At 40.5% G+C, this 16,340-nt stretch overlaps 1 protein-coding gene across 3 annotated transcripts in view; it reads left to right on the plus strand.

Annotated features, from left to right (window-relative positions):
• The window catches only part of ITSN1 (intersectin 1), a 251,948-nt gene that overhangs the window by 112,109 nt on the left and 123,499 nt on the right, over window positions 1–16,340 (plus strand). For all 3 annotated transcript variants that reach the window (XM_033232372.1, XM_033232369.1, XM_033232370.1), the window contains exons 6-9: window positions 329–508; window positions 1,992–2,088; window positions 6,112–6,212; window positions 12,545–12,608. In XM_033232372.1, coding sequence (XP_033088263.1) covers window positions 329–508; window positions 1,992–2,088; window positions 6,112–6,212; window positions 12,545–12,608 — 442 coding nt within the window. The remainder of the gene's footprint in view (window positions 1–328; window positions 509–1,991; window positions 2,089–6,111; window positions 6,213–12,544; window positions 12,609–16,340) is intronic.

A 16,340-nucleotide genomic window follows, 5' to 3' on the forward strand; every position in this document is an offset into this window, starting at 1 on the left:
TTTTTGACCAGTTAGGATTTTGTTTATTTTTAAATATAATTTTGAACTCATGGATTTAATTGTATTTGAGCCTTTAAGTCCACTGCAGTTATTATACTTTTTGATTCTCATCTTGTTTGATCTGTCTTCAGGTTGAGTTTTGAGTCCTTTTGATGTGATCCTTGACATAATTTTTGTTACTCTTTAAAATGATTAACTTGAAGCCCTATTTTAATTGGAATGTATTACAACTGGAAAGCGATTTTCTTTAAGCAGTACTGGGTTAATTATTATTCAGTGTTGAAATGTGATTGGATGTGAACTGTGCTGGGCTTTTTTTTCTTCATAGGTATGGGAGGTATCGCCAGCATGCCACCGCTTACAGCTGTTGCTCCAGTGCCAATGGGATCCATTCCAGTTGTTGGAATGTCTCCACCCCTAGTATCGTCTGTTCCCACAGCAGCTGTGCCCCCCCTGGCTAACGGGGCTCCCCCTGTTATACAACCTCTGCCTCCATTTGCTCATCCTGGTATGTGACTTGCTGAAACCATAGGCTGAATTTTCACTACTGGTATTTTGCTGTTCATTAGTAAAATCTTTTTACTTTCTAATTATATTTAAATGATATTTTAGTCCAGGGGAAAATATCTTTATTTTTTTCACTTAATTTCACATTTTTTTCCACTGTATTAAATGGGATATGCTAGTGTGGAGAGAGTGAAAGAGCATTACAGATTTCTGCGTACCACTGTGGGCAAAGGTGAGCTTAGTAGTGAAAGCCACAAATATAATTTTCTTTCAAGGGCTGAGAAGAGCAGTCGAAGTTGATCTGTATTTGAACATTTTCTATTTTTATATATCAGTTACTACTTTCCTTTAGCTACAATGAATTGCTAATAAGCAAGCCAATCCCCTAGGAATAGAATTATGTTGGGGATGGTGGTAAAGAATAAAAAAGAACAGTTTATACTATTTCATGGTATTACATGCCTGCTTAATTGAAGAAAAGGATTTAAAAGTTTCTGGTTTAATTAATTCCACTTTGAGACTTTATGAAATCTTTAGTTAAAATAAAGTATAAAACTATAGATGCAGGTAGCCTTGGTCTAACATCTTAATGAATTTATATCAATATGGAAAGTATTATTTTTAAAGTACTTTGACTACATCTAAGTAAATTCAGTATTGATGACATGGGTTTTAGCATCATACTTGAAACGTTTCTGTGCCTGTGGCCCCCTGAATTTGTTATATATGTCAGGATATATCTTTAAGTTATGGCCAAATAAACTAAATGTACCTCCTTTTTTTAGATTTTTTTCTTGTCACATGTAGTTCATCTTGCATATATCACCATGACTGTGGGCATGATGGTAGCCCAGAAAGTGTGTGCAGTTGTTTTTCCAGGAGTATTAGCAAATCCACACACTCTGAGTCTTCTATTCTTTTGTGGCTAATGGCAAAAGTTACAAGTCATTTGCCATCAGGCAAGGGTGAAGGAATGTGGCTGAGACACAGAGTGTTTTTTTTTCTGACCCACAACTAACCAACCCCGGTGATAATCAGACACAAAAGCTGACTTTCCTAGCATCACATTTTACCTGGCCAAGACTACAGTTTGTGACTTCTTGGCTCTTACATCTGGAACTAATACTTCAGCTCCTTCAGTGCAGGGAAGAAAATACCATTTGATATATTTAAGCTGTTACCTCTTTAACTATTGGAATAGGTCCTATAAAATGTGATACTAAATGTTTAATGAAGAGTAAAATTTTATGGAAATCAGCATTACTACACCGTAAGGTGATTTTCAGTAGAACAAGTAAATCTAGAAACCTTTTTGGCAGGAGGACAGAGAGTAAGGAAGGAAAAGCTCTTTTTGGTCTAGGCTGGCAAGAAAGGGGGAATTATTTCTGCCTCAGATTTCGTTGACTGTGCATTTTAATTTTTGTAAATTGGGGAAAGTTTCTTATCTTTGTAGAATTAAAATTATTCAACATTTATTTTTACAGCCGCTACATTGCCAAAGAGTTCTTCCTTTAGTAGATCTGGTCCAGGGTCACAACTAAACACTAAATTACAAAAGGCACAGTCATTTGACGTGGCCAGGTAAGTTTGCTTGTTTTTAAATGGGAAATGTGGTTAAAGCCGTTACCTGATTAAAGTATAAATGTGACCATGAATCATCTATATTCTTTTTGTTGTTGTCATCTTTTTTGCAGGCTTTTGTAGAGTGCTAATAATAATTTTCTTAATTTCTGGATAGTGTCACTAGTTTTTATCATTAATTTGTTGTGGAGATGACAGAAATCAAGGACATAACATTTCCTTAAAGGCCTTGTGTATTTTTTTTTTTAAAGAGGATAAATGGATAGTAAAAAAATGTTTAAAAACAGTAAGATAAAATTCTGGGTATAAGGGAAAAAAGCACATGAACTATTTTATGTGTTTATGATTTACCAATTTATGTATAAAATTTTCATATGAAGATTGGAGTTATAGTTGGCCTTAGTTTTAATTCTATCTCAGATAATCTTATGGAGTTTATACGGCTAGTTAGTAAAATCCTATTAAAGACCATTTATTATGAAATAAATTATCCAGATTGTGGACAATTCACATTAATCAAATGTGTGGCTCAATTATTGCTTATGTTTTGGTCAACCTTGGTTTCAATTATTACCTTTCATATTTTTATTTTATTTCACTCATATGTTTTACCCTTGCATACTGCTACACTAAGATAAGAAATAAAGTCTCTTTTAAGCCATCTCAAAACTTGGGCCGGGTGTGGTGGCTCACGCCTGTAATCCCAGCACTCTGAGAGGCTGAGGCAGGAGGATCGCTTGAGCCCATGAGTTTGAGACCAGCTTGAGCAGCATGGGGAGACCTTGTTAATACAAACATTTTAAAATTAGATGGGAGGATGGCTGGAGCCAGGAAGATTGACGCTGCAAGTAAGCTGTGATCGTGCCACTGCACTCTTGCCTGGGTGACGGTGGAGCAAGACCCTAACCCTGCCTTAAAAAAAAAAAAAAAAAGCCTTTGGAAGTCATCCTGTCTTGTGTCATCCTCACTGGAAATTGTTAAGTGAATCAAGTCATTTTCCCACTTTCAAGAGAAAAGCATGTTGAATATAATTCAGTGATGCCTTCATTACTTTTAAAAATGATTTAAAGAGGCCGGGCGCGGTGGCTCAAGCCTGTAATCCCAGCACTTTGGGAGGCCGAGCGGGCGGATCACGAGGTCAGGAGATCGAGACCATCCTGGCTAACACGGTGAAACCCCGTCTCTACTAAAAATACAAAAACTAGCCGGGCGAGGTGGCGGGCGCCTGTAGTCCCAGCTACTGTGGAGGCTGAGGCAGGAGAATGGCTTAAACCCGGGAGGCGGAGCTTGCAGTGAGCTGAGATCTGGCCACTGCACTCCAGTCCAGGCGACAGAGCGAGACTCCGCCTCAAAAAAAAAAAAAAAAAAAAAATGATTTAAAGAAAATCCATAAACTGAAAAGCACTATGCCAAAAGCTTTATATACATTAACTCATTCTTCCCCATGAGATGATTCTGTTACTGTCTGTTATAGATGAGGGACAAGCTCAGAGACATTATATAACTCGTTCAACAGAACATAACTCGGAAGTGACAGAGCTGAGTCAAACTGAGTTATGTCTGATTTTAAGGCTTGTGTTCTTAACTATGCAAGTTTTCTCTAAAAAACTTCATTTAATTGTAGGATACAGGTATTTATTTGTGTTCCATTTAATTGAGGTTTTACTCTTAAGATGCTTGAATATGTATTGGGCATCTACTTTGCCAGGCGGTACATCATTAATCCTATTCAACCCCACAACTACTTACGCAGTAGATGTCTCAAGATCTTGAATGAGGAAGCACACCCAGAGAAGCTCTAGTCCTCACCCATAGTTTACAGCTTAGTGCATGGTGGACCTGAGATTTAAACCTGTATCATCTTATACTAAGTTCCTTTTTAAAAAAAAATTCTCCTGGGCTGGGCGCGGTGGCTCACGCCTGTAATCCCAGCACTTTGGGACGCCTAGGTGGGCAGATCATGAGGTCAGGAGTTTGAAACCAGCCTGGCCAACATGGTGAAACCCCATCTCTACTAAAAATACAAAAATTAGCTGGGTGTGGTGGTGGGCGCCTGTAATCCCAGCTACTGGGGAGGCAAAGGCAGGAGAATTGCTTGAACCCAGGAGGTGGAGGTTGCAGTGAGCTGAGATCGCGGCATTGCACTCCATCCTGGGCGACAAGGCCAGATTCTTTCTTAAAAAATAAATAAGTAAATAAAATTGTCCTTTACCATGCTGAAGTTTTGAGTTTATTATGACTTTGTAGAAGCGATTTTGAAACCTGCCTTATTGATTTGTGAAATTAGAATGAATAAACTATCAGTATTAGCAAACATTTGTGCTATTAAAACAACTTTTTTTTAATATTAGTTGTCACCTTGTTAATAACTTAAATTTCTAGCCAATTTTTGCAATGCAGTATTGAACTTTTGGGTACATCTTAATGAGTTTTTAGTCAATTTAAATTCTCAGGAATTTGGCAGAAAACTCTGATGTGATAAGTGTAATCTGGGACAACTTCTGTGTGTAACACCCAACATTCCTGGCATGTAGGAACTAGATAGTTAGCTTCTTGACAAATAGGCAGGAGTTGGAATCAGCAAAATACTAGTTAGTTTAACATGAGAAAGTTGATGCTGAAGTACCTACAGCAGAGTAGATCGTGGTAAGTGTTTTTTATTAAGAAATTCATAAAAATTGAAAAAGGTGAATTCATGTAAGTATTTCTCCAGTGTTTGGGAGCTATTTCCTATACTTGAACTGTGTATAATAGGTATAAATGCATAGGTAACACATGGAAATGATGATTAAAAAGTTCAATATTTCAGTAAGATTTTGCTTTTACACGTTTGAAATCGATTTCTTTGTTGAAATGAAATTGCAAACAGAGCATTAGTTATAATCTGTCCTGGAAGGGGAATGCCATTTTTACTGTCTGAGCTCAGCCATTGGGTTTGATTTAGATGTTGAAGCTTAACAGGCCATTGGTACCAGTGTGATATTTGTGTGGACAGTGGCATCTGAGGGACTAATCACTAAGGAAGTGTAGACCCAGCCGAACTACTGGCAGGTGTGTCCTTGGGCCAAGTCAGGATTGTGGCATGTTGTCAAGGAGAGATCAGTATTGGACTGTAGTCAAGGAAGTGAAGCTGTCTCCATTCCCACTCTGCTTATATGTCATGACCCTGGAAATGTTCTGTTCTCTCTCTCTGGGAAACTGTCCAGTGGGTCTGGATTTAAACTTACAGAATGGAGTAATTTCACTTCATTAAGAAATGGGTCCGGTGGCTCAAGCCTGTAATCCCAGCACTTCGGGAGGCCGAGACGGGCGGATCACGAGGTCAGGAGATCGAGACCATCCTGGCTAACACGGTGAAACCCTGTCTCTACTAAAAAATACAAAAAACTAGCCGGGCGCGGTGATGGGCGCCTGTAGTCCCAGCAACTCGGGAGGCTGAGGCAGGAGAATGGCTTAAACCCAGGAGGCGGAGCTTGCAGTGAGCTGAGATCCGGCCACAGTACTCCAGCCTGGGCGGCAGAGCGAGACTCCATCACAAAAAAAAAAAAAAAAAAAAAAAAAGAAATGGGTCCTGTATATTCGTGTATAAAAAGTTAAAACATTTTTGGAGAATTAGTACCTTTAAAGGCAGTTACTGGTTTGCTTTTAGCATTGCTTTTTAACCAAAAATGAAGTATTTTCGAAATTAGAATAGCCTGGATGTTACTATATTACCTCAGTTACAAGAGATTTTTCATACTTTTGTAGAACCTTTAAATTATTAAATTATATATACAACTTGAAACAGCCACTTGGTCTGTTGTGTTTATCCATGATTCTGGAAAAATAATTATTTTGAGGGAAATGTTTGTGATCTTAAAAATGGGAAATACCCATGGCAGAAAAAAAATAGTGATAATAAAATGAATAAAATATGAAAGTTAGATATGATTGTCTAGAGAAGTTCTTAGTTTACTGTCATTGAGGAACTTTACCAGGCTGTTCCTTATGGATAATCCTCTTTCCTGTTTCTTTTCCCCACAGTGTCCCACCGGTGGCAGAATGGGCTGTTCCTCAGTCATCAAGACTGAAATACAGGCAGTTATTCAATAGTCATGACAAAACTATGAGTGGACACTTAACAGGTATTTACAAATAAAAATTAGTGAAATATGATCTTTGTTTTCAACGCAAACTGTCTCTAGATATTGGGTCATGGATGTTTTCCAAATGTCTGTGTGCTTATTTCTTAGCCGTGTTTTCATTGTCTCTGTTATCTCGTGTTCTTACCCACTGATAACTCTTTATGTAGTTATATCATTCTCTCATGCCCCATTGCTTTGTGGTAAAATGGAACATAGACCAGGGAGACTCCTGTACACTGCAAGCCACTGATATGCAAATCAAGGCACTAGCAAAGAAACACTTCTTTGAACAAAAACTAGCTTCAGCTTCTGAAGTCCAGCTTTGAACTTGATGAACTTGAAGCTGGGTCTGTTCACTAGGTTAGAGTTGGAGGCAGCAGGCAGGGTGAAAGCAGGGAGTTGGGAACATGGCTCTGTCACTGCCCAGATAGGCCTCACCACTTTGGATATTTCTTTGTCTATTAATATAAAAGGCCAGAGTTAACTTAGGTGATCTCAATGGATTTTTTTAAAAGAAGAATGATTCTGTTATCTACATCAGAAGGATAGACAGGAGGCCGGGCGCGGTGGCTCAAGCCTGTAATCCCAGCACTTTGGGAGGCCGAGACGGGCGGATCACGAGGTCAGGAGATCGAGACCATCCTGGCTAATACAGTGAAACTCTGTCTCTACTTAAAAATACAAAAAACTAGCCGGGCGACGAGGCGGGCGCCTGTAGTCCCAGCTACTCGGGAGGCTGAGGCAGGAGAATGGCGTAAACCCAGGAGGCGGAGCTTGCAGTGAGCTGAGATCCGGCCACTGCACTCCAGCCTGGGTGGCAGAGCAAGACTCCGTCTCAAAAAAAAAAAGAAGGATAGACAGGAATTTTAACATACCGTTCAAAATTTTTCTCATGAAGGGTTAAATACTTGTTAGAAAGTTGTAAAGAAGGCTGGGCGCCGTGGCTCATGCCTATAATCCCAGTCTCAGCACTTTGGGAGGCCAAGGCGAGTGGATCACCTGAGGTCAGGAGTTCGAGACCAGCCTGGCCAACATGGTCTCTACTAAAAATACAAAAATTAGCTGGGCGTAGTGGTGGGCACCTCTAATCCCAGCTACTGAGGCAGGACACTTGCTTGAACCCAGGAGGCAGAGGTTGCTGTGACCCAAGATCCCTCCTTATCCATAAGGAACAGCCTAGTAAAGTTCCTCAATGATAGTAAACTAAGAACTTCTCTAGATAATCATATCTAACGTTCATATTTTATTCATTTTATTATCACTATTTTTTTTTTTTTTTTTTGCTATGGGTATTTCCCATTTTTAAGATCATAAACATTTCCCTCAAAATAATTATTTTTCCAGAATCATGGATAAACACAATAGACCGAGTGGCTGTTTCAAGTTGTATATATAATTTAATAATTTAAAATTAGCCCGGCTAATTTTATATTTTTAGTAGAAACACGGTTTCACCATGTTGCTCAGGCAGGTCTCAAACTTCTGACCTCAAGTGATCTACCCACCTCAGCCCCCCAAAGTGGTGGTACATGTCTATAATCCCAGCTACTTGGGAGGCTGAGGCAGGAGACTCACTTGAACCCAGGAGGTGGAGATTGCAGTGGGCTGAGATCGTACCATTGCACTCCGGGCTGGGCAACAAGAGTGAAGCTCCAACTCAAAAAAAAAAAAGCAGAGCCTGCATAAGCTAGGCTGGGATTATGGGCATGAGCCACTGCACCCAGCCCACTGAAGGTATATTTAATAGCTGTTTTTTTTTTTTTTTTTGAGGCGGAGTCTCGCTCTGTCACCAGGCTGGAGTACTGTGGCCGGATCTCAGCTCACTGCAAGCTCTGCCTCCCGGGTTCACACCATTCTCCTGCCTCAGCCTCCTGAGTAGCTGGGAGTACAGGCTCCCGCCACCTCGCCCAGCTAGTTTTTTGTATTTTTTAGTAGAGACGGGGTTTCACCGTGTTAGCCAGGATAGTCTCGATCTCCTGACCTCATGATCCACCCGTCTCGGCCTCCCAAAGTGCTGGGATTACAGGCTTGAGCCACCGCGCCTGGCCTAATAGCATATTTTTACGTACGTTTGACACCAGTGCTCCATACAAACCCAGAACTACATTGCCAATTAATCCAAAAATATTTCTTGAAAACGTTGTTGGTGTTTGCTGTGAGTTGATTAAAATAGTATTCAATTGAGACATTGATTGAGAAATTCTCTCTTTCTTGGTAGGATTTGTGTTTTATGAATGAAATGCAGTATCTGCATTCCAAATATAATGACCCAGGCACTTGAACATTTAGAACTTTTAAATATCTGAGGCAGAAAGTAAAATTTGAAATATACTGGAAAGAAGGCAGATTTTGATATTGTTTATCTGCATACTTATTGCTACTTTGATCCAGCAAGAATTTAAGGTGGGAATTTTACTTTTGAACCAGACCTTTGTATAGTCATGTCAAGTAGAATAATTTATTACAGTAAATTTTAAAATGGGAATAATAGAAATTTAATTTGTTTAAAATTTTTCTTTAGAGGTGGGATCTTGCTTTGTTGTCCAGGCTGATTTTGAACTCCTGACCTCAAGCAGTCCTACCACCTTGTCCTCCCAAAGTGCTGGGATTACAGGCGCCCAGGCTGGAGTACAGTGACATGATCACAGTTCACTGCTGCCTTGATTTCCCAGGCTCAGGGGATCCTCCCACCTCAGCCCCCCAGTAGCTGGGACTTCAGGCATGCGCCACCATGCCCAGCTAATTTTTTGTACTTTTTGTAGAAACTGGATTTTGCCATGTTCCCCAGGCTGGTCTCAAACTCCTGAGCTTAAGCGATCTGCCTATCTCTGCCTCCCAAAGTGGTGGGATTATAGGCGTGAGCCACAGTGCCTGACTTTAGCAGTGGCGCTATTTACCCCACTGATTACCTGGGTTGATTTAGCCAATACGTCCTGTTGGACACCATGTTCTTCCTTCACGGCTTGATGTGTATACTGTTGCATGCCCTTAAAAGAGACAGCCTTATAAAATAGAGAGGGATCATTCTTTAATTAAGGTTATATAAAGCTCTAGAACTCTGGTATTCCTGTTACTACTAGCCCCTCTTCTCAAAGAGGTATTTTATTGTTGCATTCTGAAACAATGAATATGCTATTTGGTAATTCATCTGTTAATCAGAAAAGCTAAAGTCTTAGTCATTATTTCAAATAAAGCTCATTTCACGTAGTTACTCTCTCCTTTCTAGCCATACTTCTCTGCCCAAACATGGATGCCAGAAGTGGAGTTTGTGTGCTTGGGATTTCTGGTTTTATTCCTATATTTCCTTATAAGCCAGTACTCCAAAACAGATATCCCTTTATGTACCTAGGTTTCAGCAGAAGAGTTCTGTGCACTCAAAGCTCAACTGTGTTGTCCAGATGTACTTAGCTGCTATCTTAGCTGTTGCTGATCTATTTTTAATGTTCTGCAATATCAATTTAGGACATCTATAGGCAAATAGTAGAATTACAAGAGATAATTGTGATCTTCTAGTGTGGGGATCAGCAAACATTTTCTGTAAAGAATAGCACAATATTAGGCTCGTGGGTCATATGTTCTCTGCTGCAACTACTTAACTTTGCCATTGTAGCATGACAGCAGCCATATGTCATGCTTAAATCAGTGGATATGGCTGTTTTAATAAAGCTTTGCTTAGGAAAACAGGCTGTGGGCCAGATCTGGCCTAAGGGCTATGCTTTACCAATCTCTGTTATAGATTATTTTCCTCATTTCACGGATGGAAGAACTTCATTTTAGAGTTAAAGTAGTTTTGTTAATGCCACATGCCATTAGGGAGTCAGGACTAGAATCCAAGTCTCCTGATATCCAGGTTTAGAGCTAGTTCTTCACATTTATCGTTAGGCTTTTTATGTGTAATAGATAAAATATTTAACTTCCTTTTGTATCGTTCCAGAGTAAGGGCTATTGTTACAAGTGTAAATTAAATCATCCACTAAAGTTTTGTTAATTGCACTTTGTTACCAACATTCTAGATACAGTGTTACAGACTAAAGAAAGTGATGCCTGAACTTTGCTTATTCCATTGTACCAGAGTCCTTTAGAATCTTCACATGAATTCAGTAGATTTTTTATTCTTAGATGCTCCCAAAACACACACATGCTCATGTACGCACACATACCCAGCAGGAGTGTGTTCATGTATTCACCAAAAGTTAGAATGCTCACTATTAATAGTAGCCCTAATTGAAAACTACCTGAATGCCTATCAACAGTAGAATGGACAGGCCGGGCACAGTGGTTCATACCTGGAATCCCAGCACTTTGGGAGGCCGAGGCGGGCGGATCACTTGAGGTCAGGAGTTTGAGACCAGCTTGGCCAACATGGGGAAACCCCATCTCTATTTAAAAAAAAATACAAAATTAGCCAGGCGTGGTGGTGCATGCCTGTAGTCCCAGCTACTCAGGAGGCTGAGGGCAGGAGAATCACTTGAACCCAGGTAGTGGAGGTTGCAGGGAGCCAAGATGGCACCACTGCACTCCAGCCTGGGTGACAGAGTGAGACTCCATCTCAAAAAAAGAAAACAGTAGAATGGACAATAAATTGGGATATAATGACACAATGATACACTACATAGCAGTGAGGATTAATGTTCTACAACTCTGAGCAAAATAAGCCAGGTGGAACAGCAGACAGTGGGTAGAAGTTAGGCTACCTTGGTAGGTGATACTAAAAGAGAGGCAAAGAGGGGCATCTGGGGTACAGTTATACTCTCTTTCATGACCTCCATAGTGTTTGAGTATTTTCACTTTGGAAAATTAATTCAGCTGTGTACATGTGCACGTGTATATATCCACATGTATCCATATGTGTGCTTTTCTGTGAGGATTTTATATGTAAATAAAAGTTGAACTATTGTCAGTAATGTTACCTGCCATTAGAGCACCTTTCGTGTGCTAATGTGATGCTAAGCTCACTGCCCCAGTGGGTCATAGACCGGTTTATCTGAAATGAGCAAACTAGGGTCCAGACTACCTCTCCCAGTCACTCAGCAAAGTCTTGACTAAGCCAGGACTAGAGCCTAAGCTCCTTGGTTCCCTGACCTCTACTGCTGGCTGTGCAAAAACACATCCAGTTTTGTGGGTTTTGAGGAGGTGACGTTTGAAGAATGAAATAATAGCAAAAAGCAAAAGCATGTGCACCAGAATCTTCCCAAAAAAATTGCCACAGCCTTCCATTCCTCTGTCCATCAGTCTTCCTGGGACCACACCTTGAGAGGCAGTGCTGGAAAGGAAGACATATTTATTTCTCCCTCCCTGACCCTAGTTTATTTAAACAGAGTCTCCCACTGTGCTTTTGTCTGATGTCTAAGGCCACTTTCATACCAGAAGTGAAGATGTTTATGATTATTTTAAGAAATGAGAGCTCATTTTGAGAGAAGAGTTGAAATTCCAGTTTTTTTTTTTTGTTTTTCGTTTTTTGTTTTTCTTGGCTAACATAGAAAATGTGTTTTGTTTGGTTTTTTTAATTGAGACAGTGTCTCACTCTGTTGCCCAGGATGGAATGCAGTGGTGTAATCTTGGCTCACTGCAGCCTCTGCCTCTGGGGCTCAAGTGATCCTCCTACTTCAGCCTCCCGAGAAACTGCGACCACAGGCTCATGCCACTACACCCAGCTAATTTTTTGCACTTTTGGTGGAGATGGGGTTTTGCCATCTGGTCTCGAACTCCTGAGCGCAAGCCATCTGCCTGCCTCAGCCTCCCAAAATGCTGGGATTACAGGCGTGAGCGACCACGGCAGGCTGGAAATGTGTTTTAATACTGGCTGTCAGCCCTTCCTGCAACTTTTTTTTTTCTTTTTAAGTCTGTTTAGTGAAACAGTTTCCCGGAGATCTCTCCAAGGTCCCTTCCTCCTCTAAGATTCTCCGAAATGTCCCTGAATTTGCCTGAGGTTGAGCAAGGTGGAGGCAGCAGGTGGTAGCAGTTGCAAAAGATGTTAAACTTGAAGAGAATAAGTTTCAACTTTGTAAATAAAGCCCGGTACAAATAAAGATGGTCATGTGGACAAAAGGTCAGGTTATATTTTGAAACTCTAAATCTTTCACATGGTCATTCTTTATCAAACATCCATTTAACAAAAATTTATTATGTGTCAGATGCTGTGCTCTGTGTTTCTCCCGTTTTTCATTGGGGTTTAATTTCCTTTTTACAAAGCCCCTGCAGTCGTAGCAAATGTTATTTAAAGCATTGTGATTGCATGAGGTCATGGAGTAGTCCATATACACAGAACCCTGGTCCTGTACAGTGAGTATTTGCTGGCTCATCTGTATGTCCTTTCCCCGGTTCCTGTTTAGGTCCCCAAGCAAGAACTATTCTTATGCAATCAAGTTTACCACAGGCGCAGCTGGCTTCAATATGGTAAGGAATGAAAAGTTCTTTGGTTTGGATAAAGTAGAAACTTGCTTAGATTGGTGTGGCCTCATGGGTTTTAGATTAATACCGATTTTTTGTGGGGGAATATGTAGAATTTGCTTAATTTCAATGAGTTGTAATGATTGCCTCTTTTTTAATACTATTTCCTGTCTCGATTTTGAAAAACACAAAAGCAGCCGGGCATGGTGGCTCACGCCTGTAATCCCAGCATTTTGGAAGGCTGAGGCGGGCAGATCTGGGGTCAGGAGATCGAGACCATCCTCGCTAACATGGTGAAGCCCCGCCTCTACTAAAAATGCAAAAAAATTAGCCAGGCGTGGTGGCGTGGCCTGTAGTCCCAGCTACTCGGGAGGCTGAGGCAGGAGAATGGCATGAACCTGGAAGGCGGAGCTTGCAGTGAGCTGAGATTGTGCCACTGCACTCCAGCCTGGGCGACAGAGTGAGACTCCGTCTCAAAAAAAAAAAGCAGATTAATGCGGTAAGTTCTCAAGAAGTGATAATACAACTTAACAGTTCTCAACTCGTGACCAGTCTTGGCTCTCCCTTTCTTTTTTTGAGACGGAGTTTCACTCTTGTTGCCCAGGCTGGAGTGCAGTGGCGCGATACCGGCTTACTGCAACCTCTGCCTCCCGGGTTCAAGCAGTTCTCCTGCCTCAGCTCCCGAGTAGCTGGGATTACAGGCATGCACCACCGCGCCCGGCTCATTTTGTATTTTTAATATAGACCGGGTTTCTCCATGTTGGTCAGGCTGGTCTTGAACTCCCAGCCTCAGGTGATCCACCCACCTCAGCCTCCCAAAGTGCTGGGACTACAGGCGTGAGCCACCGCGCCCAGCCTCTTTGATTATTTTAAGCCAAATCTTAGTTATTATATAATTTCTACTGCAAATATTTTAGCTCATATCTTCAAAAGAGAAGGATTTTCCTTTTTTAATTTATTATTATTATTATTATTTTTGAGATGGAGTCTCACTCTTTCATCCAAACTGGAGTGCAGTGGTGCCATCTTGGCTCACTGCAACCTCCACCTTCCAGGTTCAACCTATTCTCCTGCCTCAGCCTCCTTAGTAGCTGGGATTACAGGCATGAACCCCCACGCTTGCCTAATTTTTGTATTTTTAGTAGAGATGGGGTTTTGCCATGGTGGCCAGGTTGGTCTTGAACTCCTGACCTCAGGTGATCTGCCCACCTTATCCTCCCAAAATGCTGAGATTACAGGGTGAGCCACTGCGCCCGACCGATTTTCTTTTTAGCATAGTCCTAATACCAATAGCTGACCTAAATTTTTTAGTAGTCATCCTTATCATTCATCAGGTAGTGTTCAAATTCCGTAGATTGCCTCAAAATGGTTTTATAGTTTATTTGTTCAAATCAGGACTGAAATAAGCCTATATTTTGCAATACTTGATTGTTCCATCTTGTATGTCTCCTTTAATCTATAAATTTCCCCTTGTTTTGTTCTCTGCTTCTTTTCTCAAGTCCCCCAGGCCACCCCCCAACCAAAAAAACCAACAAACAAGCAAACTCTGTTAAAAACAAACCAGATCATTTGTCCTATAGTTTCTTAATGGCTTAACTTTTGAAGATTGCATCACTGTGGGATTGTCTAATTTGTTTCTGTATTTCCTGTAAATTGGTAATTAGATATAGAGCAAAGTTTCTCAACCCCAGCATTATTGACATTTTGGGCCCGATAAATCTTCGCTGTGGGGGATGTCCTGTATAGTGTAGGATGTTCAGTAGCATCTCCGGCCACTACTCACTAGATGCTAGATGCCAGTAGCATGAGCTCCACACCCAGCATGACAATCAGAAATGTCTCCAGACTTTGATAGATGTGCCTTGGGGTACAAAATCATCCCTGGTTGAGAAGTGCGGATCAGATTTGATTTTTTGTTTTTGTTGTTTTGTTTTTGATAAGACTATGCCAGAGAGGTCTCTGTGTGCTTTCCTCAAGAGGCACATAATGTCTCTATTGTGTAATGATTTTGAGTAGCTATCGATGAGCATTGCCTAGGTCCTACAGGCTTCCTTAAATTTAAATGTTAACTAGAATAGTTTCTTAAGAAGTGTGCGTGTTATAGCTATATGTTGGTGATTATCCCTGGAAAATAAACCTCGTCTACAAAGCTCACTGCAAAGTTCATGATTCTCTTGCAGGCCACGTTGATATGGTTGTTCCACAAATGATCAAGCTCTAATGCAGCTCCCTTTGCCCTTCTCTTCCCTTCTGTTTTGTATGAAAGAGCTTGCCTTTGGCAGTAGACTAGACCAGTCTAGTCTTAATATACATCTTATATCTTTGACACACCCAGACCTCTTTAAATCCAGGTATTGAACAGTATCCTAGGACCCCCTGAAATACAAACTTAAGATCTAACATTAGTGGAGGTTGGTTGACTATTTATTAGGTTGTTCTCATGATACCAGATTATACTGAAATGTTTATTTTAAAGTTCTCGTGTATAACTTTTCCGATTTGAGAAAAACACTTGAGGCTTCTCCTGTTAGAATGTTATATTCTGCTACTACACAATAAAAAAGATATTTTATTTAAATGCTTATAATCATAATTTAGGCAAGTGTGATGTAAAAACAAGTAAGAATTTCAACCATCTTCTAACTGGTTTATGTAGGACTGGCTAATGGTGAGACACAAAAAGGAACAGAGAATAAGAAGGAGCGGGCAGGAGTTTCATTTTATTTCAATTGCATTTCTTTTTAAAACTGGGTGTCTTGCATATGGGAAGGGCAAAACTAGAGGAACAGAAAAGAGATCAGCAGTTGCCAGGGGCTGGGGGCAAAGGAGGGAGTTGCTACAAAGAGACATAGAATTTTAGGCTAAACTGACAGTATTATGTATGTTGTGGTTCATATTTGTCAAAACTCTCAGACTTATACTCTAGAAGGTGTGCATGCTACTTTATGGAAATTATAACAATAAAAAAAAAGTTTCTAGCACCTAAAGAAATTTCAGAATTAAGAAGGTTTCTTAATTTTTGGCATTGGCAAAGCCAGTTTACCATTGCATTTGTCCTGTTGACATTCTAATGAACGGATGTGTTGTCATGTGTCTTCTTTTGACTGTCCAGAAATTGTTAAGTAAAATCACATTCTTGGACTTGCTAGGAACATGTTTTCTGTAATTAGCTGCTTGGGCAAGTTCATTATGAAGAATGATGGAGTCATTATGAAGAATGATGGAGATTGAATCCTGAGATTGAGGAAGAGGAAACACTTTGACTCTGTGGCTGGAGTTCATAAAGATCCACCCTGCGGGCCTACATTAAGGGGTGGCCAGCTATGCCCAGTGGGCTGAATCTGGCCTGCATCTGTTTTTGTGAAGAAAATTTTTATTGTACAAACAGCCATGCCCATTCATTTATGTATTGTGTATGGCTACTTTCCTGCCAAAATGACAATTCAGTAGGATAGGGATTGTATGTCTTATAAACTATAAAATATTTACTACCTGACCCTTTACTGATAGTTTATCATTTCCTGGTCTAGAGCAGAACATTTAATGATATAGAGCTGGGTGTGGTGGCTTATGCCTATTATCCCAGCGATTTGGTAGGCTCACTTGAGGCCAGAAGAGATCAAGACCAGCCTGGGCAACACAGTGAGACCCCCATCTTTACAAAATATTTTAAAAATTAGCTAGGCATGGTGGCGCACACCTTGTAATCTCACTATTTGGAAGGCTGAGGCAGGAGGA

The sequence above is a fragment of the Trachypithecus francoisi genome, unplaced genomic scaffold, assembly GCF_009764315.1.
Source record: "Trachypithecus francoisi isolate TF-2019V2 unplaced genomic scaffold, Tfra_2.0 Lachesis_group14, whole genome shotgun sequence".
Lineage (NCBI taxonomy): Eukaryota > Metazoa > Chordata > Mammalia > Primates > Cercopithecidae > Trachypithecus > Trachypithecus francoisi.